This window comes from Trachurus japonicus, chromosome 14 (assembly GCF_045865225.1).
Source record: "Trachurus japonicus isolate A0001 chromosome 14, Traja_1.0".
NCBI lineage: Eukaryota > Metazoa > Chordata > Actinopteri > Carangiformes > Carangidae > Trachurus > Trachurus japonicus.
Window position 1 is genome coordinate 21743170 of NC_140920.1, and position 13389 is coordinate 21756558.

The 13389-nt window shown below is 40.8% G+C and overlaps 1 protein-coding gene across 1 annotated transcript in view; it reads right to left on the minus strand.

The window, feature by feature from the left end:
• Positions 1-13389, minus strand: part of pof1b (POF1B actin binding protein) — a 31651-nt gene that overhangs the window by 15559 nt on the left and 2703 nt on the right. The window contains exon 2 of the mRNA XM_085798335.1: positions 11494-11556. Within this exon, the coding sequence (XP_085654461.1) occupies positions 11494-11556 (63 nt within the window). The remainder of the gene's footprint in view (positions 1-11493; positions 11557-13389) is intronic.

Genomic DNA, 13389 nt, shown 5'->3' on the forward strand with positions numbered 1-13389 from the left:
GGTGGATAAGGAGTTGACACATGTGATGCCTGTGATCACATTGAGGTGGGTGTGTCCCAGTGCTGCAGGGCTTTGGCCACCATGGTTACATGCCTGTCTTTCCTGCAAAGAAAGTGAGAGTAGAGACCAGCCTGGAGACCGAGGCTGAGGAGGAACTGTCCTGTTTTTAACAGGAAATAGAGTACCAGCAGATTTAGTTTTGACAATAATGTCAACTTCAACTTCAACTTTTATTCATTTTGTCCCCCGGGGTGTGCTGTTCAGTGGAGCCACATCTGATCTGAATGTGCAAGTGGTGTCTCAAAAATACGAAGGGTTCATCCCCCTGGGGAGCTGGATATCTGCCAGCTACATTTCGATATTGCCATATAACAGCCATTGTTGCATTTCACAATAATGCAATGCAATGCAGAGATATCTAGGGTAGCCTTTACTCTAGTGACTTGGTGGCATCGGAAAGTGACAACTGGGCTTGTGCTTGCTTTATCGGGATGGTAACCTCAATAGAAAAAGAAGTAATAAAAATAGAAGCCAAACAAAAGGGCTATTACTGGAATAATGGTGCGTTCCAGGCAACCCGTAACTCGTGTTTTTCCGACTTTTTCCCATGATGGTTACCCGTTGGAACGTCAGTTAAACTCATAACTTCCAACCTGTGAACTCGTACTAGATCGATGTACTCCCACTTACGACAAGTGACGTCACGCAACAAAATGACAAGCCGTGTGGAGGAGGTGTTTCATCGTGTGACACACGATGAGAAAAAGAATTGAGGACAATTCACACGTTAAAATAACATATATTAAATGTATGACAACTTCTGATACCTTATGCACCATCTATCCTCCTCCGTTTCGCTCAAATGAGCGTTCAGCAAGCACCTTTGCCGGTTGTAGTTAAAAAGCTGCATACGGTCCGAAATGTTTGTTTACATCTGACTCCCAGAATTCCTTACGTTCAGACAGTTCAGCCGTAACTTGCCTGGAACGCAACAAAGTCGTAAGTGGTGACTTGAAGTTGTGATTTACGAGTTCAAAAGCCTGCCTGGAACGCACCATAAGTTCTCTGTGAGTAAAGGAATGAAGTTTGACGCAAAACAACATTTCTTCTAAAGTAGTTATTATTTAGCTGTTAAACGCTAATGTTATCTTTAAAGATAAGTTGCACCAGAGTTGACAACTCTGAAACCACAAATTTGTTGGACCATTTTTCGTGACTCTTTTGACTGTTATGTCTCAAACACTGAGCCGACTCTCAGGATAAGGTTCTAGAGTGGTAAATCATCACAGATCAGTAACAGTTATGACTGATACTTTTTCATCTACCTCCCCCACTGTCTTCTGTAGGCGCACCCCAAGGCCTTACCCAAGGCCCCAATTTATTTGTCTTAAATGGCTTTACTGCGGTCTGATTTTAAAAACTCAGTTTCTGATCTCTGCTTTATGTCTGCTATACAGAAGTCACATGGCATATCATCACCAACAATGAAAGAAAAAAGAAAAGGTATGCCCGCACACTTACTAGTTGCCACAGTTGTTATGTCATGGTTGTTGTTTGTGTGTTTTTCTCTACGCCAGAACTGCTTAAACTGAATTGCCCCCAGGGGACTAATAAGTAATAAAGTCTGAACTGAACTGAAAATAATTTTATTTTGCACAATGTTTCGACCACAGGTCTTCTTCAGGTGCTTTTTTTAAGGATAGAAACATAAGCCACTCATAGGTTTGCAGGTATATTGATGGTATGTAGTCCAATAAAATATACATAGCTTTTCTTTTTTCTGGCATTTTTTGTATTGCCCTGCATCTTGAACAACGTGATGTGTGTATAAAAACCTCCTTTTTCTCAAAAAGAACATCATGACCATCCCATCACTTCTGAGGCAAAACTTTGAGCTTTGAGCTACTAAAATCCCAACATTGTGAACTTGAAATAATGAGAAAAGCTCAAAGACTCACAGACTTCTTTTCAATTCAATAAGGTTGTGAAATTAGAGCTGTTTTCATTTTCTTGATGGTGCTGGTAATAACAAGCATGACAAAAAAGCCTCAGATCGTCTCTGACTCTGGAGTTTAACATGCAGCTAACAACCAGACGCTGAATACCAGAGATCTGCCACAGAGCTGAGCTCATACTGCTGTGCAGAATGTGAGGGAGGAAAAGTGTGTGTGTGTGTGTGTGTGTGTGTTATTGTGAGGTAGACTGACCTAGAAAAGAGTGACACCACAAGAAGAGCAGGGCAGCCTCTGGTCGAAGGAAGAGATTGTAATCTTATCAAGTGTTTTCTTTCTAAACTGAGGGTCTAAAAAACATTTTCTTCCTTTCTCTCTTTTTGCTACGCTAGAATAAAGAAAAAGTAAGAAATAGCTGAGGTCAGATCAGATCAGTAGATTGGAAGATCAAAAACAATGGGCCTCATTCACCAATATCTTCTTAAGAACCTTCTTAGATTCTTTCTTAAGTTGTTTTTAAGAGGTTCCTTAAGAAAACCCTACGTCAGATTCATCAACGCGTTCGTAAGCCTCAGAATTGTTCGCAGCTGTGTTCTTATGCCGCCATCTCCTCGTAAGTTGAGGGCATGTGCCAGGTGAGTCTAATTAACATAGGATTAGCATAGGTAACCACCCCAATGCCCGTAAAAGGGCATGAGACTGCAGGGCCGTGTGCACACAGAACCCACAGGCACTGAGCAGAGAAGGTGAAGTGAGAAAGAAAGTTGAAATGCTCAAATGAAAATCTGGGAGGGAGCACCAGACTCCAAACGTAAAAAGAACTTAAGTAGTGAAGTGGCGCTACTGTGACAAGAATGAAACAAAGAAACAAACAAAAGGCTTATATTTAGTTTATATTTTTGTATTTATATTTAGGCTATATTTAGTAGCGTCAGCAGTGGATGCAGCTCTTCGGGTTGTTATCAGAGAGACCACACTCTCACGTGTGCCATCATAAATATCATATTATCATGAAAAAAAAAAACAGTTGTGTGTAGTGTGAACACTTGCAGTAGGTGCACTATTGCAGCCCGCAATTAGGAAAAAAAATCATATCGGCAGCTGTATGTTGCGCACAACAACAAACAACACATTTACTACCCCCCCCCCCAAAAAAAATAAAATAAAAAAATAAAAAAATAAAAAGAGAAAAAAAAAACTGATAATATATATGATTATTAAAAACATCATAAAAGATAAGAAAATAATCCTTATTCAAATCATAATATCATACAATTGCAGAACAAAAGAAAACGCTATAATTGGTTATTTTTGCAGAAGTCTCAGCACTTAAAAGTGCGTAAGTATACTCCTGACTGTTCGTAGATTTTGTTCTTAGTTAAGAACAAATTCTGGATAAGAAAACATTCATGAATGCCACAATCTTCGTAAAAACTTCGTAAGTAGGACTTAAGAACAAATTTGTTCTTAAGAACGGTTCGTGAATGAGGCCCAATGGGCCTCATTCACCAATATCTTCTTAAGAACCTTCTTAGATTCTTTCTTAAGTTGTTCTTAAGAAGTTCCTTAAGAAAACCCTACGTCAGATTCATCAACGCGTTCGTAAGCCTCAGAATTGTTCGCAGCTGTGTTCCTACTTGATGAATGCCATCTCCTCGTAAGTTGAGGGCGTGTGCCAGGTGAGTCTAATTAACATAGGATTAGCATAGGTAACGGCCCCATCAATGCCCGTAAAAGGGCATGAGACTGCAGGGCCGTGTGCACAGAACCCACAGGCACTGAGCAGAGAAGGTGAAGTGAGAAAGAAAGTTGAAATGCTCAAATGAAAATCTGGGAGGGAGCACCAGACTCCAAACGTAAAAAGAACTTTAGTAGTGAAGTGGCGCTACTGCGGCAGGAATGAAACAAAGAAACAAACAAAAAGCTTATATTTAGTTTATACTTTTATATTTATATTTAGTAGCGTCAGCAGTGGATGCAGCTCTTTGGTTGTTATCAGAGAGACCACACTCTTATGTGTGCCATCATAAATATCATCATATTATCACATATGAAAAAAAAAACAGTTGTGTGTAGCGTGAACACTTACAGTAAGTGCACTGTTGCAGCCCGCAATTAGGAAAAATAAATCATATCGGCAGCTGCCCCCCCCCCTCAAAAAAACAAAAACTGATATGAATTAAGTGTCTATAATGTTTTTTAAGAGACTGCAATGATTTGTCAATTATTATTATTAATATATATGATTATTAAAAACATCAGAAAAGAAAAAAAAATTCTTATTCAAATCATATAATATCATACAACTGCAGAACAAAAGAAAACGCTATAATCGGTTATTTTTGCAGAAGTCTCAGCACTTAAAAGTGCGTAAGTATACTCCTGACTGTTCGTAGATTTTGTTATTAGTTAAGAACAAATTCTGGATAAGAAAACATTCATGAATGCCACAATTTTCGTAAAAACTTCCTAAGTAGGACTTAAGAACAAATTTGTTCTTAAGAACGGTTCGTGAATGAGGCCCAATGTTAGATGTCACATTTCTGCATACCTGCAGCAGACCTACTGGTCGAAACGTCCGTCTGTAACTTTGTATTAAAAGTCCTATTTTTTGACATTGGGGCTACGAGTGTGCGACTCCACTTTCCTTCAAAAGATGTCACACTTTTGGCATCAAAATAAGCAGCAGAGAGAAATCAGCGTGTTTATTTGAATTAAACACATGGAGGGTAACATGTGAAACTTGCACATCGGCGTCCTGCAACACCTGCTCTCAGCATCAAGCCTTCGGCAGCCACACCAACAGCAACTAGTATCACATCAGTTCAAACAACAAGGACGTTAAAAGATCTGTGGCGAAAAAAAGATTAATCTACCACATTCATCCAGAAACCAAAACAAGGTGATGAAATGCCAGGTGAAGCCTTTCCAAGATTACTGCATCATTACCACAGCTGGATGTGGTCCAGATGTCGCCATAGCAACAAAATTCAAAACTCATCAATAGAAAACAATTGGCCGATCAAGAGAGTCGCTGATGACGCTTGAGAGAGGAAATAAAACATTATACTGAGATGCTTTCTGGGTAGTTGTTTATCATTCACCAGCCTACAGTAAATTGCTGTTCAGCGGTTCGACTGGTTTCTGTGACGGATGTTTCCCTTGATGTAAAAACAGCCAACTCACCCACAGGTTCACAGGTTGGGTTTAGGAAGAACTGTTTCTGTCAGAAAGTGAACAATGAACAAATCTGCAGATTCCATCCACCCACAAACAGAAAATGATGATGATACGATTGGGAACGATGTTGACAAGACAGATCACCAATGAGAGTGAAACATTACATCTGACTGAGATAAGTCTAATTCAGCCTGTTTATTAAGCTTTCACAACCTCAGAAACCTGGATGTTTATCAGCAACAGACTGGGAGGCAGACGTGCAGATGTGATAAGACAAAAATACACTGTTGACTCTTGGCTGCATGAATCTGAATGAGCACAAGTCAGTGACTGTTTGTGTACATGAGCAACTTCCACAAGTGCAGGGAGGAGCAGATAGGAGGAGTTTTAATCTCCCTCCCAACGCTGACAGTGATGAACATCTCTGATGAGATGCAGGATGTAAGGAAAGGCTGCAAACCTGTGCACGAGGTGCAATGCCTGCCAACTTCTTCCCATGCAGTGACAGTGAAATGAACTGGTTAATCCATAAATCAACCAGTCACATTATGCACAGAAGAAGAAAAAGAGAGGTTATTCAAGGTCATTTAATAAAAGTTGTATTTGGCTAGAAGCCTGATGGGAGACATGGTAGAGTGGTAAACATTTAAAACACAGTGTCCCGCCTAGTGTTCTTGCCTCTCCCTCTCTGTCCTGTAATTAACTCTGAATTCTTCACATACCCTGCAGTGGTGAGAAAAGCCTCTTAAAAAGCAGCTGATCAGAGAGAAAGAAAGGAACGACGCTGCACCTCGTCAAACTAAGCTGGGAGCAGTTTGACGCTGCACGGTCCCTTCACTCTGTGTGAAAAGAAACTCTCAGAAAGAAGACGGATTTCATCTTTACATTAGCAGACACGTCCGTCAACACCCGCCCTGCTTACTCACACTTGAACCTGAACTTTCCCGTCAACTCAACAAGCTCCTCTCTCAGCAGAGCGCCGACACTTTGACCTCCACCAAACCTCTGTTTACACAGCGTGGAGGATTCACTCATTCTGGGTCTTATGAGAATATACCCGTCTAAAATGTAACACAAACGCTGCCGACGCACAGTGTTGCCTTCACTGAACTTCAACCATCAATTGAACTCAGCTAATGTCATTAGTCATATAGGACATATATAGGTCATATAGGACTAAATGGTTTTCTGAAACCAGAGCTGCAGGATTTTGCTCCTGTTCGGCCATAAGGGACTCAGTGAGGGCCGAAACTGATATAGGATGATAAAAACCTGTCTTATATTCATTATTCCAGTAGTTGAGGATAAACAAACCTTAAATTATTAAGTAATTTTTCAAGCCAAAAAGTCAAACATCTGGTTCCAGCTTCTCTGGTATGATGATTTTTTGCCTTCCACTTTATTATATACACAACTGTATCTGTGGGTTTGGGACTAATCGAAGACAGAAAAAGACAGGCAGGCATCACTTGATGATTTAGTGACTTGTTACAGGCACGTTTCCACTATTTGGGAAAATAAATGGGACGATAATCTTTACTTGCAGAATGAGGTAGGAGTTAGACTAGTAAAGCTGTTCCTCTTTAAACAAGGGGGAAAAAATGTTTTCTTCGTGGATCTGGCTTTGCGCAAACACAAACTGAAAGCACACTATGTCAAGTGTGATTAAGATTTCCCTTTATTGGCTCTACAGTGACAATGTGCGTGTGTCAACATAGTTTTGGGCACATAAAAACAACAGCTGTTTTGTTTACTGTTGTTTCGATGATTTCACTCTATTTCATTTTTATTACCTGTGTTACATGTTGGGAAATCCATTCCTTAAGGCATCAAAGCAAATGATCCAACCTCTCTCTGACAGGTGACTCACGGTATAGACAATGTACAGATGTTGCCTGTGCAGACCTGTTCACATCAAAGCAGCTGCAGGCAACAGCTGCAGCCTGACCTGGACAGAGTGTGTCAACCAATCACTGAGGCCGACAGCGTCACGGTTCATGTTGCCTTGGTTTCAGCTGTAGTCCACATTTTTTAAAACTTCCTTCTTCTTTTAATGCCATGTGCAACAAGGGGGTTTTAGAGGAGAATTAAACAAATCAATTATTTTTGTTGTTCATGTGTGCAGCCTCTGTGGTGAGATTCAGTTTCTCAGAGAGGTTTTTTGAGCTCACCACACCTTCCACTGTGACAGCGATCACTGATCGCTATTGTAAATAATGGTGGCGTGTTGATTTTAACAACATTTTTCTGTCACTGTTGTCACTTTATTGTCGTGATGTCATTTTTTAACAGCTCAATACAAAAACAAAGACACACATCTATTGTGTGTTTGTGATTCTAAAACATGTTCAATTCTACATGGATATTTGCATGTAGGCAACGAGCCAAAGGAACAACGTTTGGCCCATTGCAACATCATTACTCAAGGCACCTGACAGCTATACATGTTTTTAAAAGGTTGAACAATAGTATCTGACTCTGTAATAGTCATGCATAACCCTTCTAAATACATATGTGGTTGCCGCAGGGGGCGTTACATGACACTAACCTCTCCAGCTGTTTCTGAACTTTACAAATGTCATACTGTATGTCTGTGAAATTAAATTTAGCCTTTTGTAATTCTACTTCACACCATATACATCTAGGAAGCACAAAGAAGGTAAACAAAGATTAATTTTAGCTTCTGCTGCTCTGCTTCCTGCTTAAAGTTCAGTAGGTCTCTGTCAATCATCAAACAATAGACGACAAGACTGAGTCTCTTCACACTTCACCTTGCACTGCAGCCATGAATTTCTTTTAGCTGTCACACACACACACACACACACACACACACACACACACACACACACACACACAGTGTGTCCACTCGACTGCTCTGGTTTTAACACAATGAGAAGCAAAGATGTTTCCAAACATAGACAATACATCACACTGAACAACAGCTACTCAATACTTGAATATGTTTTTGATATTGTTAATAAAAATCAGAACCACAATGAGAACCCCCCAACACACACACACACACAGACACACACACACACACACACACACACACACACACACACACACACACACACACACACCACACACACACACACACACACACACACACACACACACACACACACACACACACACACACACACACACACACACACACTCCCTTTCCCTCTGGTACTGTATGTAAACACACAGTAGGTTGGGCGACGGTGAGAGATTCTGAGAAAGTCTAGGGACATAGTGAGTAAAGCCTGACAGCTCAAATCATTATCTGCAATTTCAGCTGGAACAAGACTGAACACGGAGCAGCTGAGTAGATCAGAGGCAGCAGCAAGTGACACGGACACAAACATGAGAAGGAGTGTGATTATAAAACATTTTGTGTCAAGGGTCCCAGATGAAGCGGCTAAAGGACAATTTTTTTCGTGCAGTAAATGCATCTTATTCAAATACAGCACAAAAACACAACTGTCCCTGTTTATTGTAGTTTTGTGATGGACTGTTACTTGGTGCTTGGAATTATTCTGAATCTCTTATCTGGTCCTTTTGTTTCATTGTGCTTTTATTGTATGTGAAATGGCCGTGCTATGCAGGACTTCCCTCTTAGAGCGCAATAAATACCTCAACTGATCTGATAGTTTACCTGGTGATAGAGAACTGAGGCAACAGTGGATCACCATGAACAAAATAAGTGTTTACAATGAAATAATGCAGATCATTTGCTGGTTACAGCATCTGAAATGTGATAATTCAGAGGTTTTCTTGGTTTTATGACAGGATAATTTATTTTTGGACATTTTATGAACTAAATCATTCATAAGAAGCTAAACTGGCTGACAATAATTAAAGTTTAAAATCCCCCTCCAACCATCCTTTTTAGTTATGTTAAAGCATTGCCAGTGGTCTTTAAATTGTGTTTATCGAGTTTTCAGCCAAAATCACAAAACCTGTGCCATTTCCCAGGGCTCTCCTTCTGCACAGCAGTAGCTCATTAGAAATGCGCCTCTGAGTGGCGGGCGGAGACAGCGCTGCTCTGTACCCTCCCCTGTTCGTACACAAGACACTGAACTGTAAAAAAAACAAAACAAAGAAAAATCTGGCGGGCCATACACCAGCCTTTGAGCCAGGTGCAGAGCGGTGTCGGGAGCTTGTAAGCACTAGTGCCCCACCCTGAGGTTGTGATGCGTCAACCACAGTCTGCCCGAAACTGCCAGGTAGCGTCTGCAGTTGGTTCACAGCCATTTGAAGGCAGAAATACTAAGATATGCAATTTACTTTTCTGCTGATATTTGTTTATTTCGGGCATGTCAATTAAATCATCATCATCACGCTTCATCTTAGTTCAAATAATACAATACACATGGCTGAAAGGGAAAGCGGGAGAAGTAAAAGCTTATCTAGTCCCGCCCGCTGGTATCTCATCAGAAAAATCCCAACATGTGAACAACATGAAAAACATGATCTTCATCGGAGGGAGTCATATTAATTTGAGAAATTCATTGGAAATTTAATTTGGGGAAACGCCTACATGAAAGTTATTTGAAGAACTTTCCCCCAGCAGACTGAGCAAGGATAATTGTCATTTCTCTGTCAACACGCTGAGGAGTCTTGCACTTCACGCAAAGACAAACAGCATCAAAGTGCTGTCATGGCCACTGTAAATCAGAGAACCTCCCTGTTTTGACAACAGCCATATACATGACGCTGCAGGTTCATATTAAAAGGAATGTACGCACACACAGCAAAGGCCTGTGGGAAGTGGCCGGACACACCCTGAGCTTGCCCCCAACAAGGATGGTTTGTCAGCGTTGCGACAGTTGTGATTATGAGCAGAGTGTTGATGTAACAGTGCGGCTGTGGAGACAGGGCGTAGGTTGCGATGCAGCGAGCGTGCATGTGCACAGAACCGAGGACGCTCATTGTGTCTCTGTTCCCATGTCCAGGTTTCATGCCGATGGGTGTGTCTGCACAGAACCAACAGCATTTCTCTTTCTTTCTTTCCACACTCCATGTTTTACAAGATCTCCACCACTGCAGTGAATCATTTGGAGGGTGTTCAAACACCTTTGCATGCTTTGATTTTACCAGAAATGCAGAATACAGGCACAGAGAGATCAGAGGCCTGAACACTACTCAGGCTTGTACAGGAATCACAGTGAGCATGCTGGTGTTGATTTGCAGAGCCAGACATCCAGTTATCATCAAAGCGATCAAAAATATTAGAGCTGCTTCTAAACTTCTAAACTTTTTTAGGCCAAAAAAACACCCACACAGCTCAGTTACACTTAAGCATTTGGTACCAACCAAAATGTGCATGCTTTACCTAATGTTGAAAACTTAGCGCATTTTGTTAAATTTAAAAAGGAAACCCCGTTTTCAAAAACATTTTTAAAAAATTCCACCCCTGCAACTGTTTCAACAGCATTTCAATGGCTGTAGATCAGAGAGATGAGGATGATGGTATGATGATCGAAATATCCCAAAAAGTATTTGATGCTGTGGCTAAGTACCATCCAAAATATGTGTGGCACCAAATATTGAAAACTTGGCAAGTGATAGCTGCATGTCTGGTCAGATCCATAGCTCTACTTCTTTAATCAGATCTTTACCTCAGGTTTCTGTCAATATTTGTTGTTCTAGGAAGCTTCCACATTCAACACAGGACAGCAGAGCAGATGCTGCACTACTTTTCTCTCCATGTACAGAGTGAATATCTTTAACTTGTTAAGACAAGTTACAGACTTATTTGCCTTGGAGAAGTAGAAAGCCACCGACTTCTGTCTGTCAGTGGAGCTTTCACTGTCACAATGTTGACAATGGACGTTTGCAAAGCCTCGACTTTGTTAAAATCTATTTATTTCTACATGTGAGTATCGTTTAGTATTTGCATTTTAATAACAAAAAGGAAAAGCAAAATAGGCACAGACTAAGCAAAGGACACATATTTATAGCCTCGTAAACCCGCCTCTCCCGGAACTGCATTTCATTTCATTCTGAGGGAGAGTCTGGCCTCATCCCCATTCTAAGCGTTTGGACTGAAACCCTCAGAAGGCCGAGCCAATCAGCGTTGCCGCTGTGATTGACACAGCACGTTGGCCAATCAGGGACCGACTGGTGCAAAGCCCCGTCACTACACCAACTTGCTGATTGGCTGAATGGGGTTGTCTGTCAACGCTACTACTCCCGCCCAGCTCCCGCCCACCCCAGACGCTTGGAGCGGGGATGAGGCCAGACTCTCCCTCAGAATGAAATGAAATGCAGTTCCGGGAGAGGCGGGTTTACGAGGCTAACATATTTATGCAGTTGCCAGACTTCTGTTTAACTGAGGCTTGTGTGTGTGCGTTTGTGTGTGTGTCCTTGCCTCCTCCTCAGGCTCTGGGCTCTTGGATGAATGGCTGAACACTGACGACTTCCCGCTTATGCTCTGAAATAAGAGACAAAGAAGAGAGTTAGTTATGATTGTCTGACAAATATGGTTTAAAGCTACATTAAAATAACTGCTGTTGACTTGCCCAGATACAATTAGTTTGTTTCCTAGTAAAAAAAAAAACAATAACAACAAAAAAAACAAAAAACAACTATACTGTTGGCCCATCATGCACTTTGCCGCCAAAGAAGAGAAAATGGTTTTAAAAAGTGTAATTTGACTCTAGAACCAAGTTTTGACCTCTCTTGCGAGACTTGAAGCTTCTTAAACTTAGGAGTTATTTCGGTTGACATGGAGACTTGACGTAATTGGCCTATTCATTGAGACTTGACTTCGTGATAGATCCAAGTGTTGACTTGGATGTGTTTAGGTAACTTGAGACTTATTTGACTATTGGATTATTTGAAATGAGCTGAGACTTCCAAGAGTTGACTTGGACTTGATGGTTGACATGATGGTTCCTCCCGACGCTATCTAATGTTCTGTAATTGATCTCTGGCAGCACAACAAGTCCTCCAACGCCGCCACCTGTCATCAACTCAATCATCATGAACCCCACTCAATTTTTCATTCCCAGGTTTTGCTCATAATAACATATCACTAGAACACAACGCCACCAGATAAACAACTCCCAATACACAGCACATTGTGTCACTATATGTTGTGGCAAGTTTAACTTGAACTAATTTGTCAATTAGGTTTTGTACTGTAACTGAAACAGATTGTGATATGACAGTTGCATTAAACTGTGACACCAATCAGTTCAAAGTGTAACAGAGCTGAGCCTAAGCATTTAAAATATCTAAGAATCTCAACAGGCGTCAGTCTCAGCTGTTTTTATTGGAAACCAAACTGTACACAGGAAACAACATAAAGTTGAGTGACCTGACTCTTTAAAAATGTGCTGTTTGTACCTTTAATCTTGGATTTCGTACAACACAGAGTAGAACTACCTAATGACTGTTTGGGGATGATGTTGTTACTTGCCCTCTCCCCTGATGTCACTCTGGAGGTATTAGAAAAATAGAAAATTGAATCTCAGCCAGCAGCTATAAAAAATGAGGGAAGATCACAGGTGTATGGAGCCAATCAAAAGACTTTCCAGAAGATTTGCCTCTAAAATCAACAGTGTGGTTTTCAATGTAGTAAAAGTACAGAGCACCAGTCCTCTCTCTTTTTTACTGTTTGTATTTATTACTTTTCATGAGATAATATTGATCAATTAAATTGATCAATAGATAATCCACAGTGAAATCCTTAATTTTCTTTTGTCAGACCAAAAAGTTAAACCCCAAATGACAGATCACAGTTATACAAAGACAAAAAATGTAATCTTAATTTAATTTAAGTAATAGATAATTTCTACACCATTAAATTACACTAGTAATTAAAACTCAACTGAAGCTCAATCTCTTTGCATGGAAAAGTAAAATGAAGAGTTGAGCAGGAACCCTTGTGTTGTAATTCAGCAGAAATGATGCATCCAGGTGGAGGAATGTGTTTGTCTTCAAATATCTGGGTGTGCCGCTGCAACAAAGTCAGAGCGGGTGTGGCGTCGCTTCTCTATCAAAAACCTCATGAGCATTTATCTCTGGGTGCAGTGACTCAAACAGCGGAATTGACTTGAATTGGTAAATCATCAGCTAAACCCAAGGAACTGAGCAAGGTGCTGACGATCCACTGCTGCACCTCATGAGGTTTTTTGTTCCGTAAAAACTAAACTACAGGAAACAGATGCGGAAAACGTGGGAGTGAGGATATTATTCAAATGTTTTCAGCCTGCAACAGAGGCCTTGTGTAAACCATCCCAGGGCGAAGGCCGAGGTATTC